The 13,650-nt window shown below is 43.1% G+C and overlaps 1 protein-coding gene across 4 annotated transcripts in view; it reads left to right on the top strand.

Moving 5' to 3' along the window:
- si:zfos-2326c3.2 (mitogen-activated protein kinase kinase kinase kinase 4) overlaps window positions 1-13,650 on the top strand; it is a 264,594-nt gene that overhangs the window by 203,205 nt on the left and 47,739 nt on the right. For all 4 annotated transcript variants that reach the window (XM_052020805.1, XM_052020803.1, XM_052020804.1 and 1 more), the window contains one exon: window positions 5,209-5,352. In XM_052020805.1, the coding sequence (XP_051876765.1) occupies window positions 5,209-5,352 (144 nt within the window). The remainder of the gene's footprint in view (window positions 1-5,208; window positions 5,353-13,650) is intronic.

Below are 13,650 nucleotides of genomic sequence, written 5' to 3'. Positions count from 1 at the left end.
GCCTGAGGGCACGTACCACCAGACTTAAGGACAGCTTCTGTCCCACTGTGATAAGAGTATTGAACAGTTCCCTTATACGATGAAATGGACTATGACCTCACGATCTACCTTGTTGTGACCTTGTACCTTATTGCACTGCACTTTCTCTGTAGCTGTAACACTTTACTCTGCACTATTATTGTTTTTACCTGTACTACCTCAATGCACTCTGTAATAACCCAATGTAACTGCACTGTGTAATGAATTGGTCTGTATGATCGGTATGCAAGACAAGTTTTTCACTGTACCTTGGTACAAGTGACAATAATAAACCAATACCAATGAATTCCACAGATTCACCACCTTCTGGTTGAAGAAATTCCTCCTTAGTTTTACAGGGGTGTCCCTTTACTCTGAGGCTATGCCCTCAGATCCTAGACTCTCCTATTGATGGAAACATCCTCTCCATGTCCACTCTATCCAGGTCTTTCAGTATCCAGTAGATTTCACTGAGGTCCCTCCTCTTCCTTCTGAACTCGATGGAGTACAGGCCTAGAGGTATCAGACGCTCTCATACGCAAAGCTTTTCATTCCTGTGATCATTCTTGTGGACCTTCTCCAGGACCAGCACATCCTTCCTTAGATACAGGGCCCAAAATTGCTCACAATATTCCAAATGTGGCCTGACCAATGCCTTATAAAGCCTCAGCAGTATATCCTTGCTTTTTGTTCTGGTCCTCTCAAAATGAATGCTAACATTGCATTTACCTTCTTTACTACCAACTCAACCTGCAAGATAATCTGAAGGGAATCCTGCACGAGGACTCCCAAGTCCCTTTGCACCTTGATTTCTGAATTCTCTCTCCATTCAGAAAATAGTAACACCTTTACTTATCCAAGCAAAGTGCATAACCCCACACTTCCCTCTGCTGTATTCCATCTGCCACTTCTTTGCCCACTCTCCCAGTTTGTCCAAGTCCTTCTGCAGGCTCCCTACCTCTGCGACACCACCTGTCCCTTCACTTATCTTGGTATCATCTGCAAACTTGGCCACAGTTCCTCCATCCAGATCGTACCTGGTTACACTTCTATGGATACATTCCATCCTTGTAAAGCTTAATATAAGCTCAAGATATTCACGTAAGAGACACTCAAGTAATTTGGTGTTTGATTTCAGTTGTAAAGAAGAATAAATGTAGTTAAATCAACTGCAGAGGAATCATCCCATTATTCTGGCATTGCCTGGAGGCCTTCAATTGGATTATGTTTTGTTAATGTGAGTTTATGTAAATGTGATTATCAAGGCCTTGTTTCTGCTCTCCATGGTTTAGTGCTCTTCATGTTCCTTGAGCACCCCACCGTGACAAGAAAATCAAACAGATATGAGGCTGTTTGTGGAATAAGTTTGAAGGAGGGTTTCTGCAGCTCCAGAAAAGTTGTTCACAAAGCCCTTGAATCTCACAGCACAGAAGGGGAGCCACTTTTCTCATTGTCCGTGCGCTATTTCTCCGGTGAACTATTTCGCTGCCACTTACTTGTCCTTACCAACATGTCCTTTTCATTTTTTTTTCTTCAAGCATTTTATATTTTCCTCAAAAATTATTTTGATTTTTGCTTGCTGCTGTTGTTTCTAACCATTCATTTCAACTCCAGGCAACGCTCAAAGATGACCTGGAAATGATGAATTTTGCCTGCAGTTAACACTTGAACTAAAACTGTATTCATCACAATGCTAATGAAGTTGTCAGAACCGCAGTTCAGCTACCATAAACTGTGAGTTTAATTAAAACAACAGAGGAAAATAATAAGACCTCACGATCTACCTTGTTGTGACCTTGCACCTTATTGCACTGCACTTTCTCTGTAGCTGTGACACTTTGCTCTGTACTGTTATTGTTTTTACCTGTACTACATCAATGCACTCTGTACTAACTCTATGTATCTGCACTGTGTAATGAATTGACCTGTACGATCGGTATGCAAGACAAGTTTTTCACTGTACCTCGGTACAAGTGACAATAATAAACCAATTCCAATCCGGAAAATAATAGACCCATTCACAAAACTAGAAATCACGTTACTGATTAAATAATTTTTCCTTCATCCCAAATAAAGTAAATCTGTGTAGGTGTCTGGATTTGTGGACTGCACATGTATATATTACAAATTTTGAATAAATACATCTTCTTGCTAATTTCATATAAAGCTGACAAATCTACGAGATTCAAATCTTACTGTTTGAATTTTAGATCAACCTACCAATTTCATTATAAACAGACTTCTCCAAATATCAAGGCCTAATAAATGAATACATTACAAGCAAACCTGCAATAAGTAAATGAGACTTGGCTTCCTTGATTTGGAGAATTAGGTAAAACCATGAGGTCAGAGGTTGGAAATTCTCACCTACCCTATGTAAAAACTTGGGTACAAGTTCACTGACACCTGTTTCACTCGGATATTGAGGCTGTGACGGATCCTGAAGGTGATGAAAACAAAACTCAGGCTGAATTTCAAACCCATCAGAATGATTGGTATTGGTATTGGTTTATTATTGTCACTTGTACCACGGTACAGTGAAAAACTTGTCTTGCATACTGATCGTACAGGTCAATTCATTACACAGTGCAGTTACATTGGGTTAGTACAGACTGCATTGATGTAGTACAGGTAAAGACAATAACAGTACAGAGTAAAGTGTCACAGCTACAGAGAAAGTGCAGTGCAATAAGGTGCAAGGTCACAACAAGGTAGATCATGAGGTCATAGTCCACCTCATCACATAAGGGAACTGTTCAATAATCTTATCACAGTGGGGTAGAAGCTGTCCTTAAGTCTGGTGGTACGTGCCCTCAGGCTCCTGTATCTTCTACCCGATGGAAGAGGAGAGAAGATAGAATGACCCAAGTGGGTGGGGTCTTTGATTATGCTGGCTACTTCACCAAGACAGCGAGAAGTAAAGACAGAGTCCAAGGAGGGGAGGCTGGTGTCCGTGATGCGCTGGGCTGTGTCCACAACTCTCTGCAGTTTCTTGCAGTTCTGGGCAGACCAGTTGCTATACCAAGCCGTGATACATCCAGATAGGATGTTTTCTATGGTGCATCAATAAAAGTTGGTGAGGGTCAAAGGGGACAAACTGAATTTCTTTAACCTCCTGAGGAAGTAGAGGCGCTGATGAGCTTTCTTGGCCGTGGCATCTACGTGATTTGACCAGGACAGGCTGTTGGTGATGTTCACTCCCAGGAACTTGAAGCTCTCAACCCTCTCAACCTCAGCACCGTTGATGTCGACAGGTGTATGTACACCACCCCCTTTCCTGAAGTCAATGACCAGCTCTTTTGTTTTGTTGACTTTGAGGGGAAGGTTGTTGTCATGACACCATTCCACTAAGCTCTCTATCTCCTCCTTGTACTCCAACTCATCGTTGTTTGAGATTCGGCCTACAACAGTGGTATCATCTGCAAACTTGTAGATGAAGTTAGAGCGGAATCTGGCCACACAATCATGAGTGTATAGGGAGTAGAGTAGAGGGCTGAGGACGCATACCTGTGGGACACCAGTGTTGAGAATAATCGTGCCGGAGGTATTGCTGCCTATCCTCACTGATTGCGGTCTGTTGGTTAGGAGGTCAAGGATCCAGTTACAGAGGGAGATGTTGAGTCCTAGATCTCAGAGTTTGGTGACAAGTTTGCTTGTGATTATTGTATTGAAGGCAGAGCTGTAGTCAATAAACAATAGTCTAACGTAGGTGTCTTTACTGTCCAGATGCTCCAGAGCTGAGCGTAGGGCCAGGGAGATGGCATCCGCTGTAGACCTGTTTCAACGATAGGCGAGTTGCAGCGGGTCAAGATTGTCTGGGAGGCTGGAGTTGATGCGTGCCATGACCAGCCTCTCAAAGCACTTCATGATGGTGAATGTCAGAGCCACTGGTCGGTAGTCATTGAGGGGAATGATACCGACACCAACACGTGTGGCATTTTACCATGCGTGAAGCAGTTTACATGAGCTGTTTCATCAATGACAAAGAGTCATAGAATCAAACAGCACCAAAACAGGCGCTTCGGCCCAACTAGTCCATGCTGACCAAGATTTCCATCTAAGCTAGTCCCATTCACCCATGTTTGGCCTGTAATCCCTCTAAACCTTTCCCATCCATGTATCTGTCCAAGTGCCTTTCAAATGTTGTTCATTTACCTGCCTCAACCACTTCTTCTGGCAGCTCATTCCATATACATACCACTGTCTGGGTGAAAAAGTTGTCCCTCAGGCTCCTTTTAAATACCTCCCTTTAAACCTATGCCCTTTAGTTCTTGATTCCCCAGCCCCGGGAAAAAGACTGAGTGCATTGACCCTGTCTCTGCCCCTCATGATTTTATACACCCATATAAGATCAACCCTCATTCTCCCATGAAAACAGTCCACATGGAAGGACGGAAAGGAGGAAGATTTATATTTTGTTTAAATATCCAAAAACATGAGAAGGGAGAGGACAGGTGCCCAGCCTTGAGAAATGTGTGTGTGCCTATCATGCGCTGGTTGCTGATAATAAGAGATGCAACATGCATTATGCACATTAGAAAACCAAGGAAATTTAATGAAATATCGCAAGGAGATCTGATGACATATAATTCCTAGTCCTTTTTATTTTACAACTAATCAAGGGAAGAAGGGTGTTATTTTGTACAACTCATTCTGCCCATCATCCATACACCCCTCCCCCCACTGTTCCCATCTGCCCTCCCCACCTCCCTTATTTGGTTCCATGTTCCTTTCCTATCAAATTCCACCATCTGCGGCCCTCTGTCGCCTCCACCTCTCACCTCCCGGCCTCTGTTGCTATTTCCACCCTTCCCTCCTCCATCTGCCCATCACCCCTCCTCACCTGGATCCACCCTATTGCTCGCCAGCTCTTGCTTCATCCCTCCCCCTCACCTCTTTAGACCGGCTCTCTCCCCTCTACCTTTCAGTCCAGATGAAGGGTCTCGATCCAAAATGTCGACTGTCCATTTCCCTCAATAGATGCTGACTGACCCGCTGAGTTCCTCCAACAGTTTGTTATTTTGCTCCAGATTCTGGCATCTGCAGTCTCCTGTGCCTCCCTGTTATTTTGCTCTACTTGTTCGTTGAATTATGAATCTTCTTCCACACAAGCAGTGGTGCATTCCAAATCTCTGACTGTGGAGAATCTACAGATAAAGTGCTGCAATAAACTGCTTTTGACCTTTACAGGAGTTAATCTGCTGGTGGGTACCGAGAATGGGCTGTGGCTACTGGACAGAAGTGGACAAGGCAAGGTTTATTCCCTGATCACCCGAAGACGCTTCCAGCAAATGGACGTATTGGAAGGACTGAATATCCTCATCACCATATCAGGTTGGGAATATTTCCAAGTTCATTAACTGTTGTACAAATGGAATTCAAACAGAGCCAGTGACGTTGTTGCTTAAACCCATGAATTTGTACTGCTCCTCATCTGCTCTTTAAGGTGGCAACTGAGTCAGTTATACAGCTTTCTCATAGAATGTGATGATCATAATTCAGTCAGACAGTCAACTGGACAGTACTTTGGAAATTGGGTAGTCTCTGTGGAGACAGAGACAGAGAGAGACAGAGAGAGACAGAGACAGAGAGACAGAGCGAGAGAGAGATACAGAGAGACAGACAGACAGACAGAAACAGAGAGACAGACAGACAGACTGATAGAGAGAGACAGAGAGTCAGAAAGAAACGTGTCACACGGAAGAACAGCAACAGTGACACAGGGAGAGACAGACAGACAGAATCAATGTTTCGAGTCAATGACCGTCCATCCTGAACATTACTGCCTGACCAGTATTTACAGCAATTTCTATTTTCAGATTTCCAGCATCCACAGCATTTTGCTTTTCTGCCTCACTTTAAAGAATTGTCATCACATTTTCTCAGTAAAAGGCAACCTTTTACACTTTTCATTAAGAAGTGATGGGGCAGAAATGTACATTTTAATTCCTTTGTCCTTAATCCCTCTGTCCAATCAGCCCATCCTAACTCATCAATTCAAAAACTCCTGCTGTATCTCTGTAGCATCACTGATATGCAAGGTGCCAATCTTCATTCTCTTGGCCCCTGCTAAATCATCCTTATCTACTTCCACACCTTCCACTCAAAACACCTCTCATTACGTTAAACTTCCCAATGGTCTGTGTTGAATTTCATCTCTCATTCCATTATGCATTAACGGATGTGATTCAGCTTTTCTTGTAGGTCCTGATCTTCTTCTTGACATCCCCATTATTAAGCATTCAGATTGACAAGGCTGGGCTTTCAAAACCTAGTATTCATGAAGTAAGTGCTGAAAGCCTGTGTCCCTGCCTCAAAAGTCCACAACCGGAGGCGAACACTCAGAATATGGGGTCAGCCACATAAGAATGGTGAAAAATTTCTTAACTCAGGAAAAGGGAAGGGCCCTGTGGGTTGGAATTTTCTATCCCAGAGAAATAAAAGCACTCAGAGTATGTTTGAGACTGAGATTGATGGGTACTTGGGCACTAAAGGAATCAAGTAATGCAGAGGTCAAGTGAGAAAAGAACAAGGTAGATTGGGCATCATATTTAATGTCTTGAATGGTCATACATCCAACTTCTACTTCTTCTTCTCAAGTTTTTCTTGTATCATTTACAAATTCGGCCATTTTGCATTGGGTTTCTAAAACTAATGTGTTGATGGATCAAAAATGGCACCAACACAGCTCCCTAAAGCACTCGACTCAGTAAACGCACCACAAGGGGCATCATTCCTCCAACAGTTGCTTCCCCACATTCAAGGTTCACCCACATGTTTTACTTTTAATGATGCAGTCATTGTAAGGGACATTTTCAAAGGCTCAAAGAAAACAGTTGACCATGCTCCATGGATTTTGTCCAGTGCCCTTAGAATATGACTTGCTCACTTGGACCAATAGGTCTTCTTGATTTGAAGCCACTTTTGCTCATCCTCACAAAGGCATTCAACACATTATCTGGTGAAAATTGATCCCTTCAATTTCCTGGTGAAAGACTGAAGGGATTAGATTTTCCTGTATTAGATTTGCTCTTTCCCTGAGTATGACATCCAGATTTCCATCCTGATTGCACTAAATCCATATTTGTATCAACTGTATATTCATCATCACTAACTTCCTCCTTCATGTCCAGGGATATTCTTTCCATTCCTGGGAACTCCGTTCCGATAAGCTTGTTAAAACATCTAGAACCTGGTTTATTAATATCAAAGTTTGTTGGCAGAAGAGACAGTGGATGCTGGAGTCTGAAGCAAAAGACGAGCTGCTGGAGAAACTCAATGGGTCAGGCAGCATCTGTGGAGGGAAATGGACAGTGGACGTTTTGGGTCGAGACCCTTCAGTTTGTTAGTTCCATTAGCAATTTATTCCTACAGTCTTTTCCAGTCAATGGTTTACGGAGGTGTATTAACCAACTGATCCACTTCAATGAAGTTTTCCATGAGTGTACACTTAACCCTTGAGATTATGGTGATTGTTTAAACATATTGATGTTTAAAAATGTATCCACAGATACATTTATTTTCAATTCCCTGCTTACCCCTCTGAACATCCTTTTATGTATGTTTCCAGCAATTCTAGTATTGTTCTTATTATTCCTCACCGTTGTCTCTCGGTGAAACGCCTTAATCTTCCTTATTTCCCTTTGAACTGTGGCAGTGATCCATTTAGGGTCAGGTATTTGAATCAATGCATGCTGCCTTTTGCTGTGCAATGTCAACTGAGACATAAATAAATAAGTTCTCTCGGTCTGTTTTAGCTCTTTCCTTGTGCCCTTGGAGTTTGCCGACTTTTTGCATGCATCCTTCAACTGCACCAAATCCCACATCATCTGCTACTTAATCATGCTGTAATATCAGTTACCCAAGTGTGCCATGAGTTGTATTTTCTGTAGGCGGTGGGGTTACTTTCCATTACTGAACTGAATAAAGAGCCACTGTTCATAGCTTCTGTGATGCACTGGCTCATGAAGCAATTGTGCATCACATTTACTAATTCTGCCTCTGTGACAACTGAGCAATCCCATTTTTTATGTAGTTGACTGAAATCCCACACTACCATAATTCCACTTTTGCATCTTCACTTTATCACTGGACTATGTATTGAGTCTGTCCTTTTACTTTGAGCTTGCAAAGCTCTCATGTTTTGGTGGCTGTCTTTGTTCTGGGTACTTTTACCTTTCAGCTCCTTCTGGCATGTACAACACTTTGGCTGCTTGTATTTATGATCTCTCTGAGCAGGTACCTCTGCTCTGTTGTATTTGTCTCCACCTACTGGGGTAATCCTGCATCTGTTCTCGATACATTTTCCAATGTTCCCATGCATTCTCCAGTCGAGAAATGTCTCCACAGGAGTTTCTACACCTTAGGTTTGTCCTCATGAATAAAAATTCACCCTGCCCCTTTTCAATTGACATTTAAATGTAGTTAACAAGGAGCCTTTAATGACCAGACATAAGCTGAATGTCTTGCTCTATGTTGAATTGTGCAGAGATTTCCACCCAACAAGTGGAGATCTATTAACCTACCCTTAACATTCAATGGAATTGCCATCATGGAGATCCCACCATCAACATCCTGAGGTCACCACGGACCAAAAACTTAACATAAATCCTGTGGGCTTGATGAGTTCAGAAGATGGGCAACTTGCAGCAAGAGACTCACCTCCTGACACTCTAAAACCTTTCCACCTTGTACCAACAAAGTGCAACAGAATACGTTTCTCTCGCCAGGATGAGTGAAACACCAAGAAGCTCGACATCATTCAGGACAGGGCAGCATGTTTGATTGGCACCCCATGCTCCACACTAAACATTGTCACTGCTGCTCTGTGGCTACAGTGCATACCGTCTACAGAATGCACTGCGCCTGTTCATCCAAGCTACTCTGACAACACGTCTCAAATGTGTGACACTGCCAACCAGAAAGATAAGAACAGCAGGGTGCATGGGAACACCACCACCTACAGATTCCCCTCCAAGCCACACATATGGAAATTATATAACCAATCCTTCCTTGTCATGGATCCAAATCCGAGAACTCCTTATCCATCAGCACTGTGTGAGTCCCTTCACCAGAAGATTATAATGGGTCAAGAATGTGGTTCACCGCTACTTTCTGAAAGGCAATTTACAATGGGTCAATAATGTTGTCTTTTCCAGCAACACTCAGATCCCAAGAATTAATAAAATAATTGCCAAATGTTGTTAAAATGTGGATCCAATGTTTTTTTATGCCATTAATTTCCTCATCGCCTGTTGAATAATAACCATCCTTCCAACAATGTGTTTGTCTTTAACTTCCTTCCTATCGCCCATTCCCCGTCCCCTCACGCTTCCACTGACCTCTCACAGCTGTATGTGCTCGACTTTCGTAAGTCGTGGGATCGAGTTTAAGAGCCGTGAGGTAACGATGCAGCTCTATAAAACTCTGGTTAGACCACACTTACAGTACTGTGTCCAGTTCTGGTCGCCTCATTATAGGAAGGATGTGGAAGCGTTGGAAAGGGTGCAGAGGAGATTTATCAGGCTGCTGCCTGGTTTAGAGAGAATGCATTATAAGGAGAGACTAAGGGAGCTCGGGCTTTACTCTTTGCAGAGGAGGATGAAGGGAGACATGATAGAGGTGTACAAAATATTAAGAGGAATAAATAGAGTGGAGAGCCAGCGCCTCTTTCCCAGGGCACCAATGCTCAATACAAGAGGGCATGGCTTTAAAGTAATGGGTGGGAAGTTCAAGGGAGAAATCAGAAGAAGGTTTTTTTTACCCAGAGAGTGGTTGGGGCGTGGAATGTGCTGCCTGGGGTGGTGATGGAGGCAGGTACATTGGTCAAATTCAAGAGATAACTAGATAAGCATATGGAGGAATTTAAAATAGAGGGATATGTGGGAGGAAGGGGTTAGATAGTCTTAGGCGAGGTTTAAAGGCCGGCACAACCATTGTGGGCTGAAGGGCCTGTATTGTGCTGTACTGTTCTATGATTCTACGTTCTATAATGCTTCTCTGTGTTCGCATTTGATTGCGGTTTACCTGTCATTTATAAGGTTGTCTAATCCTGGAAATGGTACAGTTGCTTCAGAGCGTACGATCACCACAATTCCATTAACATGCTGGTCACCTACCTAACTAATTAATTAATCTGTATGCATGATTTTCCTTCTGTTTTGCAAGTAGACTCTTGAAGGAATTTATTTTTCTTTATTAGTAAGCATCTGGTAGAGACACTGTCTAACAGCATCAGAGACCTGGGTTCAATCCTGACCTCAGGTGCCGTCTGTTTGGAGTTTGCATGTTCTCCGTGACCATGTGGGTATCCTTCGGGTGCTTCAGTTTACTCCCACATCCCAAAGATTAACAGGTTGGAAGGTTAATTGGTCGTTGTAAATTGATACTTTTGTGCAGGAGAGTGGTAGAATTTGGCATGGGGGGTGGGAGGGAAATGATGGAGGGGGTACAGGGAGTTGATAATGTAAGGAAACTGGCAAATGTGGGGCATTAGTATAGGATTAGTGTAAATAGATGGTCGTTGGTTGGTGTGGACTCAATGGTTCGCATAGACTCAAGAGTCCCCTGAGTGACAACATTGATCATTGGTTGATAAATATTTGGGATGTCGTCAGGTACAAATACAAGACTTTCTTAGTCTCCCCACAAAGACTATTCTCCCCCCTTACAGTATTTTGCTGAATGATTTTCATCCCATGATTTAACAACCTTCTCTATATTTTGTTCCAATTTTTTGTACATCGTAATACAGGCTGCTCCTGCAAGAGGGCGCTCTTTCAGCCCTTGCTGGCATTCATTGTCATCAATGCATGTTTTAGTTCGTATTTATCACAGATATAATGTGAGTGTCACTTTTGTAATACGAGGCTGGAGAATTCATTACGACATGGCGTTTGAGTTTGATAGGATCTGATGGTAGGGTGAGAGAGGCAAAGTTTAAAGAGATGTGCGGGGCAAGTTTTTTACTCAGAGAGTGGTGGGTGCCCGGAACAGGCTGCCAAGGGGGTGGTGGTGGTAGCAGATACGATAGTGGCGTTTATGAGGCTGTTAGACAGACACATGAATGTGCAGGGAATGGAAGGATATGCATCATGTACAGGCAAAAGAGATTTAATTTAATACGGCATCATGTTCAGCGCAGACAATGTGGGTCAAAGGATCTGTTCATGTCCTGTACTGCTCTATGTTCTATGTTCAAGCCATGCCGAATTCTGAAGGAGCTGTTCTAACTTCCACTCACTCTCACTACCTGAGATTCCACACGGTTCGTATTGTTACCTCAACAGAGCAGACAACTATATAAATGCAAGTTATTGTTGAATACCCTGAGCGAGTATTTTTGTGTGAATGCTCCAAGATAAGCAGTTCCTGGACCTCCCTTGAACTCTCTCCTACTAACATTAGACCTTAAAATTATTGTTAACTCATCCAATTAGTTGGAACTTGAGCACAAATAGCTCAGCATAACTTGCCTTACAATGCAGCACCAGCATATATGACAATGTGAGAAGAAGAGATAAAATATAGAAAGGTTATTAAATTATGGATTAAAATCAATCAGCATGATGCTGTTAAAGGGGAGAATAGATGTAGTGGGAACTCTTAGAAAGGAAGTCTTGTGTTCATACCCAAGGACATCTCAACGACTTAACACAGACAATCAAATATATTTCATGCATGGTCACTGTCGCAATGCAGGGGGAAAAGAGGAGGTAAAAGAAGATGAAAATCAAAAAATTGCAGAGGTCAGAAATCTGAAATAAAAACAGTAAAACGCTGGAAACTCTTAGCAGGTCAGGCAGCATCTGTAGAAAGAGAAACAGCATTGTTCCACAGATGCTATCTTACCTGCTGGGTATCTCCAGCATTTCCTGTTTTAGGCAAAAGAGGATAACTGAGTGAGAAACAAGCTCCTATAGGAACTCAACAGGTCAGGCAGCATCTGTGGAGGCAAAGGGATGGTCAACGTTTCAGGTCGAGACCCTGCATCAGGACTGAGATAGCCAGCATAAAGAGGTGAGGGGGGAGGGGCGAGACAGGGACTGGCAGGCGAGAGGGGGAACCAGGTGAGGAAGGAGATGATGGGCAGATGGAGCCCAGGGGGGGGGAGGTGGAAGCTTGGAGTTGATTGACAGTAGCTGGTGGGTGGTAATTGAGTGAACGTTGCCTAACTTCTCAGGTCTGTGGCAGATGCTTTTGTAAAGGGTGTGGAGACAAGGAGTTGCTGTCAAATGAATCTGACGTTAGGATGAATGGCTTTCAGCACCTCTGCTAGCAGGGACAGCTTGTTGCCTCTGTTGAATTACTGATAACCAAAGACTTCATGCTTGTGCTGTCTCTGCAGTGACTTGTTACCATCCAAAGGTCTCTGCCTGGAATTCCCTCTAATTTGAATTGCTTTTCTAATAGTAAATACTTAACAGACAAAAGCTAAAGGCTAAGAATGGTCTTGGGAATGTCGGTCTTCCGTACTTTTCAGTGCAACCTGGTTTGTATTCCTCAGGCAACAGGGGATCTGGTTCCCATTACATCTGGTGCTGTAGCATTGCGACCAGCTGGTGGGGCTATACACCATGTGGCCAACGTCACTGCACTTCTCTCACGCTCCAAGCTGCCAAGGAATTACGATGAATATTCAAACACAGCACATGCATTATGAATGCTCATTCCTACCCAACATCTGGTCATTACTTTTTATTCCTTGAGCAGGGATTGAGGCTGCAGGCCAGTCATGTGTCGGACTGGCTGTGTGTAACCGATAGCCACTGTGATGTGGATAATGATGAAATGAATGCCAGCGGTTACATTTAACAGTACTCAAGGGCCCAGAATGGGTAGTGCATTTCTGAATTTTAACTGAAATCAGAACTGCTTCAAGAAGTACAAACTCAGTGGAAATTTGGTTAATTTGCATTTATTGAGAATAGATGAGTTAATAGTTCAAGCTCAGATCTTTCACAGATGATTCACTGATGTCTGCTCCCTGTTCAGCTGCAAACTGACCAGCTGTTTCCAGTTCAAGTACAAGTTCAAGTTTATTATCATAGGCATACATACCCAGGGTATAAATGCCATGAAAATTCACTTTTTGCAGCAGCAGAACAGTACATTACACACATGACAAATAGAAGTTAACATAAACTTAAATTAACGTAAATTATACATAACTTAAATGACAAAATCAACATAACAACATAATAACATAACAAATTGAGAGATAGAAAAATAGAAATATAGTCCAAGGTAGGGTTAGGGTTTTTCAGGTGGGTTCAAGAACCTGATGGCAGTGGGGAAAAAGCTGTTGTTGAACCTTCAGGTGTGAGTCTTCAGGCTCCTGTACCTCCTGCCTGATGGCAGAATTGAGAAGAGGGCATGGTCCGGTTGGTGGGGGTCCTTGATGATGGATGTCGCCTTCCTGAGTCATTGCCTCTTGTAGATGTCCTCGATGGAGGGAAGAGCTGTACCCTGATGGAACTGGCTGAGTCCAGCACCACTCTGTAACCTCTCGTGTTCCTGTGCATTGGTGTTTCCATACCAGGCCCTGATGCAACCAGTCAGAATGCTCTCCACTGTACACCTACAGAAGTTGTAGTTCCAGCCTTAATGTTTCTGCATTCCCCATCCACCCTT

This window comes from Pristis pectinata, chromosome 8 (genome assembly GCF_009764475.1).
Source record: "Pristis pectinata isolate sPriPec2 chromosome 8, sPriPec2.1.pri, whole genome shotgun sequence".
NCBI lineage: Eukaryota > Metazoa > Chordata > Chondrichthyes > Rhinopristiformes > Pristidae > Pristis > Pristis pectinata.
Note: the sequence above shows the minus strand (reverse complement) of the source record. Positions and strands in the feature narration are given on the sequence as shown.